General features: G+C 39.4%; 1 protein-coding gene across 2 annotated transcripts; it reads right to left on the minus strand.

Annotated features, from left to right (window-relative positions):
• Positions 1-10,278, minus strand: LOC143848365 (metal transporter Nramp7.2-like). 2 transcript variants are annotated; one of them, XM_077357290.1, is made up of 13 exons: positions 10,132-10,278; positions 9,802-9,880; positions 9,503-9,543; positions 8,062-8,140; positions 7,852-7,956; positions 7,476-7,585; positions 4,900-5,081; positions 4,563-4,632; positions 3,401-3,574; positions 1,591-1,695; positions 1,228-1,359; positions 1,028-1,123; positions 1-403 (listed from the first exon to the last, which is right to left on the minus strand). In XM_077357290.1, the coding sequence occupies exons 1-13, from the start codon at positions 10,267-10,269 to the stop codon at positions 113-115; spliced, it is 1,602 nt and encodes a 533-aa protein (XP_077213405.1). In that variant the 5' UTR covers positions 10,270-10,278; the 3' UTR covers positions 1-112. The 2 variants fall into 2 exon arrangements, with proteins under 2 accessions (XP_077213405.1, XP_077213406.1); XM_077357291.1 differs by lacking the exon at positions 3,401-3,574.
• Between the last annotated feature and the right edge of the window lie 4,310 nt (positions 10,279-14,588).

Below are 14,588 nucleotides of genomic sequence, written 5' to 3' on the forward strand. Positions count from 1 at the left end.
TAAAAAAGAGTGAGAATGATCCTTATCTCCCGTTAGAAAATAACACAGTAATGGAAAATTAAAGCGAGGAAAATCCTTCCTTTCTTCCCTACAAACTACAAAGCATCTTGATTCAATACAAGTCAGTGGCAGGGGAGAGCCCATTCTCTATTTGGGTTTGAGAATTAACACACTCAAGTTCAGGGTCTGTGTCTACAAAGGTGATGGCCTTGTCTTTCCTAAAAGTCAAATAAATAACGGCAAGGATGTAGAGCGCCATGAGAGGAAAGACAAAGATGCCAATGAAAATGTTGGCGAGCTTAGGCAGGCTGTTGTGGATGAGCCAAGTAACGAAGCTAGTGCTTAGAAAATACACATTGATCACAACAATGCAGAATCCAATGATCCAAGCGATTACCATGACCTGCAACCATGAGGGGACAAAGCACATAAAAGACAGAAAACTTATCTTCTTAGACTTTTTCTTTGGATGTAACATAGTTGTAAAACAAATTGTACGCCCATTTTTAAGAAAGTGGGTGTATCCAGAGCCATAAGAATTTTTAAGGAGGGATAAGAATTTTTATATGGGGGCAGCTGTTCAGCATGTAGCAAAAAGTGCATAGCAGGTCCCACATAAATGAATGTTCTAAACATATGTTACAGTATGTTCCCAAAACCTTCAATTTGTTAAGTTTTTACTATCATGCCTCCCAAAGTGAGGGCCACAAATCGAAGGGTTTATAGTTGTTGGATGTAAAACTTGCCACCAATTGGGAGTCGACATGTGGCACCAATAGGGAGTGGACACGTGGTGGCCGGACATCCAACCAATACCAAGTAAGGACTCTGATCCTCTAAATTGGCGCCCAATCTCCAAGGTATGCAATACAAACTGCATTTATTATTCCTTTCAGTGCCATTATCAATGTACTTTGATAATGGGGATCTACGGGGCGCCCCTGCAGATGGTTTTTGCAAGGGCGCCCTTCAGTTTTAGCATTGCGTGTATCTGTGTGTGTAAAGTGTGATAGTAAGAGGAACCTACATAGATTGAGTTCTTGTGAGGTCCCATCTTCTTTCGGCTATTACTGAACTTGAGAAGTGGGATGAGAGAAAATGGAAGCTCAAACAATTGTATCATCTGCATAAACAAAGCAGACCAGGTAAAAAATTAATTTCCAAATTGTACTGTACGTTGTAACAAAATGTAAAAAGAGAAGGGAAACAAATGCAAAGAAGATATACCGAAGCGATGATGATAAGACGACCAGCACTAGAAGAGCCACCGATTATGGAGACAACGAGGCTCGGAGTAATGGCGATGCACCTGGTCATAAGGTTCCGTTTCCATTTCTTCATTGTGAGACCCAAGAATCCCTATATATTTTTCTTAAAAAAAATCAGTCTAAAGAGCAAGATGTCAAGATAAAGGGTCGGTTTGGTTGTGAAATTCATCTGTACTTTAAGTGAAATCTCCATGTAAACTTCAATCTAGAAAGGCTCTTTAAGATTGAAGGTTTACACACAATTTACACTCAAAATTTTATTGGGTTTACTACTGAACTGACCAAAAAGCACCATATGTGTAGTGAGTATGTATCCTCTTGCCTGCATGATAAATTGCCCTGCATAAGTGCCTGTTATAGTGGAGCTTTGTCCAGATGCAAACAAGGCTATCCCATATATTGTAGAAGTCGATCCTCCCAATACATTCTGTAAACATAATGTATGAGGAAATAAGAAAAAAAATGTTTAAATCATTTTCCCACACTAAACTGCTCTTTAGTGTCAAGAACTTGAGTGAGAGTGATCCATCCAAATTGTGTAGTGTGGTGATAAGGCGTCAATTCGAACAACAATAGTGAAAAATATGGCATGGAGAAAGCACAAGAAGCTGATCTCTGTTTGATGTGGTCCTGTATGGTGTTTTCCCATGCTAAGTTCGAGGCAAGGCGGATAGTCCTCTTGGATTTTTCAATAGATTTCAGCTTGTGGTCTGTCCCAGGGCCATTTTTGGGTTAAAAAACTGTAAACACGCGAATGGTTTTCGAAAATTTGTCTCTTGCTTGCTATAGAGAGAGTTGGTCTATTTATCATTGAGAAAGAATTAAACAAGATCTTGATTACCTAGAAGATATACATTACAACCATGATTTCAAATCTCGGTTTCAGAATGCGTTTCGATCCTCACCGAAACCAAAATTTCGGCCTAAATCAGACGAAATCAATTAAGAAAGAATTTTATGTCGTCCAAAATTTCGGCCAAAATTTCAGGAAAAAAGAAATTTCGGTCGAAATTTTAGACCGTTTGTGGTTTATCCCATTTCAATTTCGGTCTCGACCGAAACCCGAAATTTATTTCAGTCGAAATTTCAAACCATGATTACAACTAAGTAAACCTAAGTGGGGGAAAGAGAATATCAACAGATGCAACAGACCATCCTCAAAATGCCTTTTGCATGGACGCCGGCAAATCCCTTTTCAAAATACTAGAGAGATCTTACAAGACTCTATTGGTTATGATGAACACAGACTTAGGCTCACAATGAATATCCTTGACTAATTGTTAGGGAGATATGGTGACCATGATCTTTAGGGAGTTTTTATATGGTGCCCGGCCGTCAAGTACCGTCAAAGTCAAAACGGTGCCCCCTTATATTTGATCCAACAGCTACCCACTTTTTAAGAGGCTGCTCTTGGGTCAAATATCACGGTTGGTACTTTTGAAGTACCACCTTCACGGGACTTGACCGTCGGGCATCATATAATTTCTCGAGCTTTAGGATGTCTGTTTGTGGGAAATGATTTCAGCGCTCCAATATTTTGATAAACTTGCGCTCCCATGTTTGTCGTGTAGTATTTAAAGAGCTGTAAGAGGAATATTATGTTTCTCAAAACGCTTGGCATTTTTAGTGTGGCCCACACTAGTGGGGACCCACTTTAAGTTAAAACGTTGGCTCTTCTATTCCACCTTGTATTCTATTCACTAAGGGAGTCTTAAGAGATAAATCTCAAGTGTTTTGAAACTCTAAAATAAGTAAGTATTTTAAGTGTGGAATGACACAAACTCTTGTGATCTGAAAACTATATATATATGTGCTGCGTTTGATGAGAACAAAACACATACGTATAGCTAAAGTTCCATCTAAAAAAAGGGTCCCTAATATGAGAGGAAAAGAGTGCCTGCGATCCTTCATCGAGCCTAAGGTTTTCTCAAGATTAGAAGATCTTTCTTCTCTTATTCGTGCGCAGAGATCGTGCTTTGTGTTTGTCGCTCGCCAAAGCTTGTTTATTCTACTTTCAAATTTTAGCTAGAGGGCTGCCATCCGTACAATCAAAATTGACCGTTGACAGGCTTTTGGGGAATTGTAATGGGTTTTGACTGATGGTTAAAAAACTATAATTAGAGATGGCTGACCTTAATCAAGAAAGATGCAGAATCAACGGTGAGATTGCTGCATTGGTTAGAAATATCATTAGAGATGTTTGGGGCGAAACAGACAGTGCCAGCTACAGATATGACGGCCACATTGATTAGAAATGCCAAGAACAAAGCAAAGCCGCTCTCAATAAGGAAGTACCTGCATGCATTCTGAAATAGGAATATATCTGTTAAAGATTTTTCAAAATCAAGTGTTTTTTGTCAAAACAGTTTTTGGAAAATATTTTCTTTAAGTGTGTTTTGGAAAAAGAAAAACTTTTCTTTGGAAATAGTTACTTTTTGCAAGAGAAAGAGAAGAGTGTAAAGTAGAGGGAAAAGATAGTCCCGTACCGACTCGTAAGAAAGAAAGAGTTGAGCTTATAAAGCTTCACTATTTCTTCTTATTTGTTTATGTGCACATGGGGTCTTAGCCATGGGTCGAACCGCGGGACGGTGCAACGCACCGTCCGCGCACACGCACGCGCGGCGTGGGCAATGGGCAATGGGCAATGGGCTATAGGGCGCTTTATCCCAACTCTCTAGGATTGATCTGGTTCGTTGAATCGCGTATGGGCGCGATCTAACGGCCAGAATTCAAACCGATCTGGAAAGACTCTATACAGGGGTGCTTTTCACACTGAAAAGTCACCAGAGGCTCTATAAAAGTTGCAGAACCCAGCCATTTCAAGGGAGAATCGAATTTACCCATTTCTGGAAAAATTCTTAAGACTTCCAGTGCATTATACTCTCTTTCTTGCTCCCACCCAAATTCGTTTTACTAAACTATTTTCTTATTGTTTATCTAATTACTGTTATACTGCAGTAACATAAATTAGACTGATTCTCTCAGGCTTGTAAGATTCTAAGGGCATTTTGGATTTGACTCCGCTTGTGCATAGCGTCGTCAAATTAGTAGGACATTCCTACTGGCTTCATTGTATCTTGGAGGCAGTTCGCGGATCCCCTTTGCACACTTCTAGTGGGGGCGAAATCTGTCTTAAGGAAAGCGATTTCGCGCCTTGAAGCAAACTGGTTACTGTTTTTTTTTTCTTTCCAACAGATACAAATTATTTCTCCAACAATATCAAACAACACTTTCACTTCTCAATAAATAATTTGGGTTTACAGTTTTGTTTTCTTATTCAGTTTAATCACGTACATTGATCTCGTGAGCAGATTGAGGTATCTTCCTTGATAGAACAAGAGCAGAATGCAGAAAAAGATTATGCCTGAAAACATAGATTAAGAAAAGTTAATGAAAGAATTTCAGCACAAATAATGAAAAAAATAGGTCGTGTTCGGCAACCATGAATATTATTCCATGGAATATTGGTGGACCCAATTGTGAAAGATGAGCTTGGAGGGGGGCACACATTGGTGGACCCTACTAACAAGTAACAACTAGTCCCATTAATATTTAATGAAATATTCTTTTTTGGTTGCCAAACATGCCCATATTGAATTGCGAAAATTATAAATGGATAGACAGTTCTTACGGTGTGACAATGGAACCGATGAGTGCGACGGTATCACCAGTTGTGCTCTTCCCCTTTAGGTTTGGAATGAAAATTCCCTTCAACATGTCTAAGACTGGAGGCTTTACATAACCCAATTCTCCATAGTAACACCCCGCCATGACAAACACGAAAATTGCTATCAGAAGTTCTAGTTTTCGAGCCTGCAAGAACAAAAGAGAACCCCATCTTTCTTCTTAAATTACATCATCCTTTTCTCTCTGCAATTTTCAATTTTAGTTTGATGAATAGGTGTTGTTTATATGAAAAATGCTGACACTACAATCACTGCTGCAAAAAATAACTAAACTCACAAATCCTCCTTTGCTGCATCATCTTTACAAAACAATTCCTAATTGCTTGATTTTCAAATTCCTTTTTTTTGGCTTTTGCTACATTGTTATTTTTCAAATGGGAAATGATAATGGCACTCCCTTGTTTTAATAATGTCACCATTCTCTTTATCAAGAGTTCTCTAATTAGATGTATATAAAGATCTTGCAATTCCAAAAGAGGAAAGTGTTTATGAGCTAGAGCTCAAATAACCTTATTTGAGCTCGAGCTCAAAAACTCATGCCGGCCCACTTTTTTGGGGTGACCCAAAGCATTCATTTGAAAGGCCCTTACATGGATAGGGTGCCTACAAAAAATCAGGTCCATAGGATCATCCTAACCCTTTCATTTGTGGAGGGAAAAAATAAGTAGATCTGTGGAGAAACAGTATATTTCCATTTTCCCCTCAACTTTTGGATAGATTAGGATGATCCTATAGACCTGATTTTTGGATCACACCCTATCCAAGTAAGAGTCTTTCAAATGAATGCTTTGGATCACCCCAAAAAATGTGGGCCCACATGAGTTTCTAACGCACTTGAGCTTGAGCTCAGAAACACTTTACTCTTTCCAAAAAGCTATCAACAATTATAAATTGAGGAATGCTAAACTCAATTAAAAGGGGAGTGGGGATGTCTTTTACCTTTCTGAATTTATTCTTACCAATGCTAAATACTTATTCCAATGTCTGGTTGCGAAAATGCCAATTGAGAAATTGAGCTATAAGAATCAACCACTACCATAGAAGTAAAACTAGTCGATTCACCATAAAACTCGTCCCACTTACTGTTAAACTACCAGTTACTCCAAAAGCTTAAGCTATTGGAGAAAGGCGTTATTTATCTTTAATACTTTTAACAATCCCCCGCACGTGTGGCCTACTTGGCAAACACATGGCACATGTGGTCCCACTTTGGGCCAACCATCGCATGTGGATTTTTGCTATCCCGGAGGTTTGAACTCGAGACCTTTGGCTTTGATACAATGTTAAACTACCAGTTACTCCAAAAGCTTAAGCTATTGGAGAAAGGCGTTATTTATATTTTATACTTTTAACATTGACTCGATTTCCGGTGAAGAGTTTACTCACTAACAACTCATCCGGTGGGCAAAGGGGAAAACCCAATTCAGCATGCAGTTTTTATACCCTCAAACAAAATAAATATATTTATATAGATAAAATCTCCTTACATAAATACAAAATGTACCCAAGTTTCTATCGCTTTAGTAGTCGCTCATTCAAGTCAACTCGACTCAACCCACTTTTTCTCAAATCGGGTTTAAGATTTTGACGGCTAAGGCCACATTTGGATACCCACAAGATTTAGAATTGGATTTCTCACATTTGCAGTTGAGATTTGGAACTGGATCAGATCCTTAGATTTCCAAATCAGCTACAACAGAGGAAAAAAATCCGATTTACAAATTTGTTTTGCAAGACATTATTTGGAAATCAATATTTGTGGCAATTACCTTCACCCTCGCTGCTCCTCAACCTTACTGCTACAGCAGCCAGACATCTCTCTCTCTCTCTCTCTCTCTCTCTCTCTCTCTCTCTCTCTCTCTCTCTCTCTCTCTCTCTCTCTCTCTCTCTCGTACAACATGAGCATGAGGATGATTGATGTATTTATATCCAAAACTCAAGTCCAAAAACATGAGGTATCCAAATGTGGCCTAATGGCCCTGTTTGTTTTGGAATTTGAGAACCCATTATTAGTCAAAAATCCATTATTAGAGTCAAAATTAAGGCCCCGTTTGTTTCGGATTCTGAGAACCGATTGTGAGTCCAAAGATGAATATCGGACTGAAATTTAAGTTTATAATTTGAGTCCAATAATCAGTTTTGGACCCACAACCAGTTCTGAAAATCCAAAAGAAACATGCCTAAACTTAAATTTGTGTCCAATAATCAGTTTTGGATTAACAATCGGTTCTCAAAATCTAAAACAAACAAGGCAATAGAAAACTACATATAGACACATTAAAATTAGGGATGGCAACGGTTCGGTTTGACCCCCAAACCGGACTGAACCGAACCGAACATAAATATGTCCAAACCGAACTGAAACCGAACCGAACCAAACCAAACGGAGATGAAAATCGGCGCATTTATCATTGTCGAGACCAAACCAAACCGAAACTGAACCTAACCGATCATCAGTTTTCCTTTTTAATTTTGTTTGCTCTCGTCCTATCTTCAGCAAATGGAAAAAGAAAGAAAGTACCCCAAATCTCTGCAAGCCCAGAAGTAGCAGTGCACTCGTTCCTGTAAGGAGAACTCCCGTCCAAACAGGAATGTGGAAAAGTATGTTGAGAGAAAAGGCGGTTCCAATCACTGTAAAACAAAAAAGATTTCAGTGCCCAAAACAATAACAAGAAGAAGATGAGTTAGAGAAATATCTAGTGAGGGTAGATGTATAACTATAGAGAGAAATTAAGAAGGGTATTTTTCGAGAAGATTTTTGGGTCATGATCAATCTATTATAAAGACCACTAAATGCTTTGTTGCATGATCTGTTCCTAAGCACAAGACTAGCTGTATAGAGGGAGAGAGGATGTTGAGAGAGAGAGAGAGAGAGAGAGAGAGAGAGAGAGAGAGACCCTCAGGGATATCAGCAGCTGTTACAGCAGCCTCTGCCATCAACCACAGGCAGTAATTCAGGTATGGTGGGTATTCAAGTCTGCAGATCTCAGACAAATGCTTCCCTGAAAAGAGCAAAATTAAAATGTATATATAGTGCATGTTGTTCAAAAATAATTTTCATTCCCATTTTCTTCTTGGTCGAGAAATGATTTATTAAGATTTCATACCCGTGGCTACACCTAGATTCGCTGAGAGTGATTGAATTACAAGGGCGAAGATCAATCCGATGAGAATCACCCACAGCAGCTGTCATTTATGAAATGAAAACTATTTAAGAACCAAGAACAATTGTTTGCACGTCAGACCACCTGGTGAATGGAAAGGTGGCTGGTCTGACGTGCAACCAGACTAGCCCTGAAATGCCTTTTGCATGGACCTAGCAAACCCCTAATAATAAGGGATTTGCTAGCGTCCAACTCAAAAGGCATTTCGCAGATGAGCTATTGCATGTGAGAACAACCACACAGGCTCACTTTTCATTAGATTCAGCCTTATTAAATTTAATTCATCTGAGATGACTGCTCTATCATGCAACAGCCAACCGCAAAGTGCTATTCTGTGAAAGTCCCTAGCTAGGGATTTAATAATAGTGATAATGATAATGATACGGTAGCCAAATTGGGACCGAGAGTGTAGCTTAACAAATAGCCTTTAACACCTTAGAAATCTCTCTCTTGATTTTTGGCTTTTTCCTCCATAAAAATGGCAAAACTACCCCTCTCATGCCATGTGGCATGTGGGGATTTGCTAGGTTACACTCTCGGTCTCCATAGCAGCACTCTAATAATAATAATAATAATAATAGGGATTTGCTAGGCAATTTTGCGGAAAGTTATTTCGCGGCTCACTTTTGCATGTAGAACAGGCACATAGGCTCACTCTTTAGCAGATTTTGTCTTATTCATTTAGTTCAACTGAGGTGGTTGTTCTGTCATGCAAAGGTGAGCGGTGAAAGCTTTTCGTGAAATTGCCTAGCAAATCCCATAATAATACTACGGGAATTCCTAGCCTCCATCCCAAAAGGCATTTCAAGGCTGGTCTGTCGCATTCATACACAGCCACCTCGTGCATGGAGACAAAAGTTGTTGTCTTTATTCATGAGAAGGCTGGTCTGACATGCAACAGACCAGATGCGAAATGCCTTCTACGATGGACCCTAGCAAATCTCTAATACTTACACTGCTACTAATAATAATAAGCTATTGGTATTCGTACTACAATGTTTTAATAATTGCACAAACTCATCTTGTCTTTTTTGTTTTAATCGGCTCCTGAGGGCTTTTTTTGGGAATGGTAATAATCTGACAGATAAATAATAAGACAAGATTAGTTATTGCAATTATCAAAATATGGTAGTGCCAATATCAATAGTTAAACAAATTATATTAAAAATTTTATATGGGTTCAAATGAAATTTAATAATATTGAGTTTAGCTGAGAACTTTTCTGTGTTTGAGAGAGAGAGTCGCTTTTCTTACTCCACCCATTTGTCATGATTTTAAGTGTCATCGTTAATCTCACAAACGCTAACAACCACAACATGATGATCTCACTTATTCTAACAACCCTAAACCAAGAAAGGGGTAGAGAGAGGGGGGATACTCTCACCTGGTATCTATGGCTAGCTCCAGCTTGTAGGTCAGCTTCAACTGTATAATTATCCAATCAAAAGCTTCAACATCAAAAACATTATACAAGGAATAACCATAAAAAAGGGGATTTTTGTCAATTAGTCCCTGCTTTGCAAGTTTTGCTAATTTTAATATTTCTAGTAAGGTGAGGACTGAGGAGTTCTATTATCAAAACAAGTAAGTGGAGATATTATTACCCTCAGACGAAAAAAAAACAAAAAACACTAGACAAATAGAGAGAGAGAGAGAGAGAGAGAGAGAGAGAGAGAGAGTTACGGTTGCTGGGATCCAAGTAAGCCAAGGACATAAGAAAACCAGGGCCTATGAAGAGCAGGAAGTTTGTCCGCTCGGGTCTCTGAAAAATGGAAAAAAAAAAAAAAAAAAATAACAAGGATCTTTGTAAACACTGGATTGAATCATTATGCAAAGTGTTAAGATTATATTTGATTTGATCCGACATATGTGGATTGAAAATCGGCATACATTTTATTACAATAAAATTTCCTCCAAACATAACACAAAGAACCAGTTATTCCTTGTAGCTCTTGAATAGTTATATAAGAGAGAGTAAAAATAGAAGAGAAAAGATGGGATAAACAAATAAACCTTGGGCTCCTCTTGCTGCATGTTATCTTTGCTAATGGTTGGTGGGTTTTCTTCCTCGATACAGACTGAAGCCATACGATTGCTCCCTCTAAATGAAGGGGGGCCTTTTCCAATTGGTTCCTGTTCCTCATTTGCCATCTCTCTCTCTCTCTCATGCTCTTAAATTTTAGTCATTCACTATTATTTATAGACCTGGCAAAAAATGACCCGGACCTGCAGGTCCACCCGGCCCGCCCTTAAATTACGGGTCCGATGACCCAATCAGTGACCCATTTGAAATTGACCCGCGGGTCCACCCGGCCCGTCAAAACTAGGCCGGGCCGGGTGGACCCACGGGTGCCCGTAGAGAAGTGCAAAGGTTTTATTTTGCACCTTTTTGGCCCTTTTTTCTGTAATTGTCATAACTTTTACTTTTTCTATGTATTTTTTTTGGTCATTGTCATTTTTTTCCTTTTTTCTATGTATTTTTTTCCGTAATTATCATATTTTAGAACATTCTTTCCATTTTTTTCCCGTAATTTTTCTACTTTGGATCCATTTTCCCGTAATTTCTCATTTAAAACTTAGTACCCCATGATTATTATTTATTGCTAGCCACCTTTTCACAAATCGTACTTCTGCCGATCTTTGCAGTTTGCACCGCGCCACAATAAGATAAATCTCTCAAACAGATGGTTGGCGAAGGTGGCTAGCAAATCCCTATACAGATAAAAAAAATCTTAAAAAAATATGTCAAAAATCCGGGTGGCCCGCGGGTCGACCCGGCCCTTACCGGGTCCAAGCTTAGTGACCCGTAAAATTTTCCGGGTCATTTTGACCCTGCCCGCCCGTTTGCCAGGTCTAACTATTTATATAAGGAATATGGTAATGGAGCTAAAATGAGCACCTCTTGTCTTTTATAAGAACTCCCCCTCTCTCTCTCTCTGACATGCTCTTAAATTTTAGTCATTCACTACTATTTATAAAAGGAATATGGTAATGGAGCTAAAATGAGCACCTCTTGTCTTTTATAATGACACCCTTCTTTTACTTACTTAAAAGATGCACGACATTACGTTGGTATGAAAAGCATGAAAATGGCAGAAGCGTTATTATGTATGAGAATAAGTGGGCCCTACTGTACCACCATATAAAAACTCTATCTTCATATTATCAAAGTTGAATTAAGTACCGACCCACTCAGTCCACTCAATTAGATTATATAATTGAGTTAAAAATTGAAGTTGTGGGGTGTTGATACTTGAGCTGCTAGAAAGACATGCTTGTTTCAGGGTGAGGAAGAGAATTGAAGAACATTATGGCAACCCTCCTGATTAAGCTTAATCATGGATTATATTTATAACAAGGGATTATATTTATAAAGTGGATGGGTATAAACCTCTACAAATCTGTTCATTTTTAACCTCCAAAAACTGAAGGGTTAGGATTAGGGCTGGCAATTTCACCCGAAAAAGAGGGGATCCGCCCCGCCCCGCCCCGTTTGGGGAGGGGATTCCCCGATTTGAAAGGGGAAGGGGAATATAAAAATTCCCCGGTGCGGGGAAGGGAAGGGGAAGGGGATGGAGTTGTCCCCGCCCGGCCCCGCCCGGCCCCGCCCCGCTAATCAATGCCATTTTTTTGTAAATTTTTAAGTGTTTTTTTTAAGGAAAACTACTAGAAACTCTGTGGATCGGCTACAAGATTCCCCCAAACATAAACTTAGCTTGTCTTTTCCTTTTAATTAGCTTCTGAGAGCATTTTGGGAACTATAATAACCTTTTCACAGATGTTGAAATAATAAAGACAAGCTGAGAGCCTGAGACGCCGAGTGTATGCAATTCTCAAAAAATCGTAGTGCCAACAGAATTTTAGGGTTGGATTGCAGGTTTTAATTTTCAACAAGAAAAATTTAGCTACTAGAAATTTGTTTCATGTCAGCACTAGACTGAATTGCAGTTAAAGAAATAAGTCATTTGTTGATTTTGTTCTCTTCTCCATTCTCATTTCTCATGCTCATCTGGGGGTTAACATGCTATACAGAATGAACTAATGAACATTATTTTGCGTGTGTGAGCGCCCACTTATGGACTTTTAAAGTTCATTGTGACTACTGAAATAGTTACTTTTTGCACATTGGCTGCCTGTTAATGAAGGTAATCCTGGTGCTCATTTCCTATTTATCATTCCATAATTTATGCAGAAAATTGCTGAAAGATGAGGTCCTGTTGTTATTTATGTTTGTTGTCTCATCCATGCATTTCTGATTTTGTCCATCTGTTTGTTGATCACATGAATAGAATCATAGCATTCATCACAATATTGTCTGTAATGGACGTAGAAGAAAGAAGCTCTGTTTGCTGGTTTGGTTGGGTTCCAAAGAGGGGGCGGGGCGGGGATTTTGTCCCCGAAGGATGCGATGAGGGGAAGGGGAAGGGGAAGGGGAAGGGGATTAGATATTCCCCGCGGGGAGGGGAGGGGGATTCCCCACCATCCCCGCAGAGGGGAAGGGGAAGGGGAGGGGGAAAATTCCCCGCAAAGGGGAAGGGTAAGGGGACCCCAACATCCGGCCCCGACCCGCCCCGTTGCCACCCCTAGTTAGGATGATCCTATGGAGCTGCTTTTTGGGCACATCCTATCTATGTAAGGGCCTATCAAATGAATGCTTTGGATCATCCAAACAATGTGGGCCCACATGATTTTTTGAGCTCTTGCTCAGATAACTTATCCGAGGTATCGCTCAGAAAATGTTTCCCCTATATATATATAGAGAGAAAACGGTTCCTACACATATATGTAGATAAGTTATCTACACACTAGCTTAAAATACAGTGGGGGCCACATTATTTGGGTGATCCAAACCATTCATTTTTAAGGCCCTCACATAGATAGGGTGTCCACAAAAAATCAGATCCATAGGATCATCCTAACCATTCGAACTGTGGAGGCAAAAAATGGACTAATTTGTGAAGGTTTAAAGACATCCATTTTACCTCCACAAATCGTAGGGTTGGGATGATCCTATGGATCTGATTTTTTGTAGACACCCTATCTATGTGAGGGCCTTTAAAATGGATGGCTTGGATCACCCAAACAATGTGGGCCTCCACTGTATTTTAAGCTAGTGTGTAGAGAACTCTCTACACATATGTGTAGGAACCGTTCTCTCATATATATATATATATATATATATAGAGAGAGAGAGAGAGAGAGAGAGAGGAATGGAAACTAAGGGAATTATTTGAAATTCTCCCAAAAATCTGTGAGAATTACACATCACTTTTTTTAACAAAGGCACCCATTCAACCCACATATTTACAATCCTACCCCCTCCTTTATGCTTTCTAACAAAGGCACCCATTAAAACCACATAATTTCAATCCTACCCCCTCTTTTATGCTTTTTAACAAAGGCACCCATGAAAGCCACATAATTTCAATCTTACCCCCCTCCTTTATGCTTTTTTACTAAAAAATCTATAGGGTGATCTTAACCATCCGATGTAAGTGGAACAGCATATTATGGAAACCTCTATCGATTGGACGGCTAGGATCAGCGTATGGAAATGATTTTTGGGGCACAACATGTTGATGTTGTGTTCCATCACATGGACGGTTTGGATCAACCTGTGATGTGGTCCGTATAGTTCTTGGGCCGGGTACGGGTCCAAGATTCGCAACCTGTAAATTTTCCCTGCTCATTTTGACCTGGCCCGTGTCACCCGGACCCTTACGGGTCGGGTCAAACCCTCCCATATTTTTCAAAATCTTTTTGATGGGCCCAAAAATTAATTTCTTCAAATCTTTGAACTGGTCTATCCCCCACAGTTGGTGGGCTCAAAAATTAATTTCTTCAAATCTTTGAACGAGGCAGGCCCCACCTGTATTTTTAAAAATGAATTGTACGCACCACCCCATGATCCAAACCCTCCATTTGATAATCATAGCCCTCCAATCTAAAGAAAAACTGCATATTACGGAAACCTCTATAGATTAGAGAGTTGTGATCATCCAATGGAAATGATTTTTGGGGCACAACCTATTTACATTGTGGCCCATCAAATGAATGGTTTCGATCATCCTATGGTGTGGGTCGTGCATTAACATTAAGGCCAAATTCTAGGCCCCACCTAGATTATTCAAATTAAGTTTGCGGTCAACGCCATAGGATGATCCAAGCTGTCCATTTGATGGGCCGCGACGTAAATAGGTTGTGCCCCCAAAATCATTTCGATGGGATGATCGCAACCCTCCAATCTATAAGGCTTCCGTAATATGCAGTTTCTCTATTGTCTATCATGAGAAGATAAATATAATGTTTTCCCACTCCCCGTGCATCGCACGGGGTGTCCCACTATTGTGTGGGTGTGTGTGTGTGTGTGTATATATATATATATATATATATATATATATATATATATATATATATATATAGAGAGAGAGAGAGAGAGAGAATGGTTCCTACACATATGTGTAGAGAGT

Source organism: Tasmannia lanceolata, unplaced genomic scaffold (assembly GCF_043159265.1).
Source record: "Tasmannia lanceolata isolate RefF3 unplaced genomic scaffold, GAP_Taslan_0.1 ptg000016l, whole genome shotgun sequence".
Taxonomy (NCBI): Eukaryota; Viridiplantae; Streptophyta; class Magnoliopsida; order Canellales; family Winteraceae; genus Tasmannia; species Tasmannia lanceolata.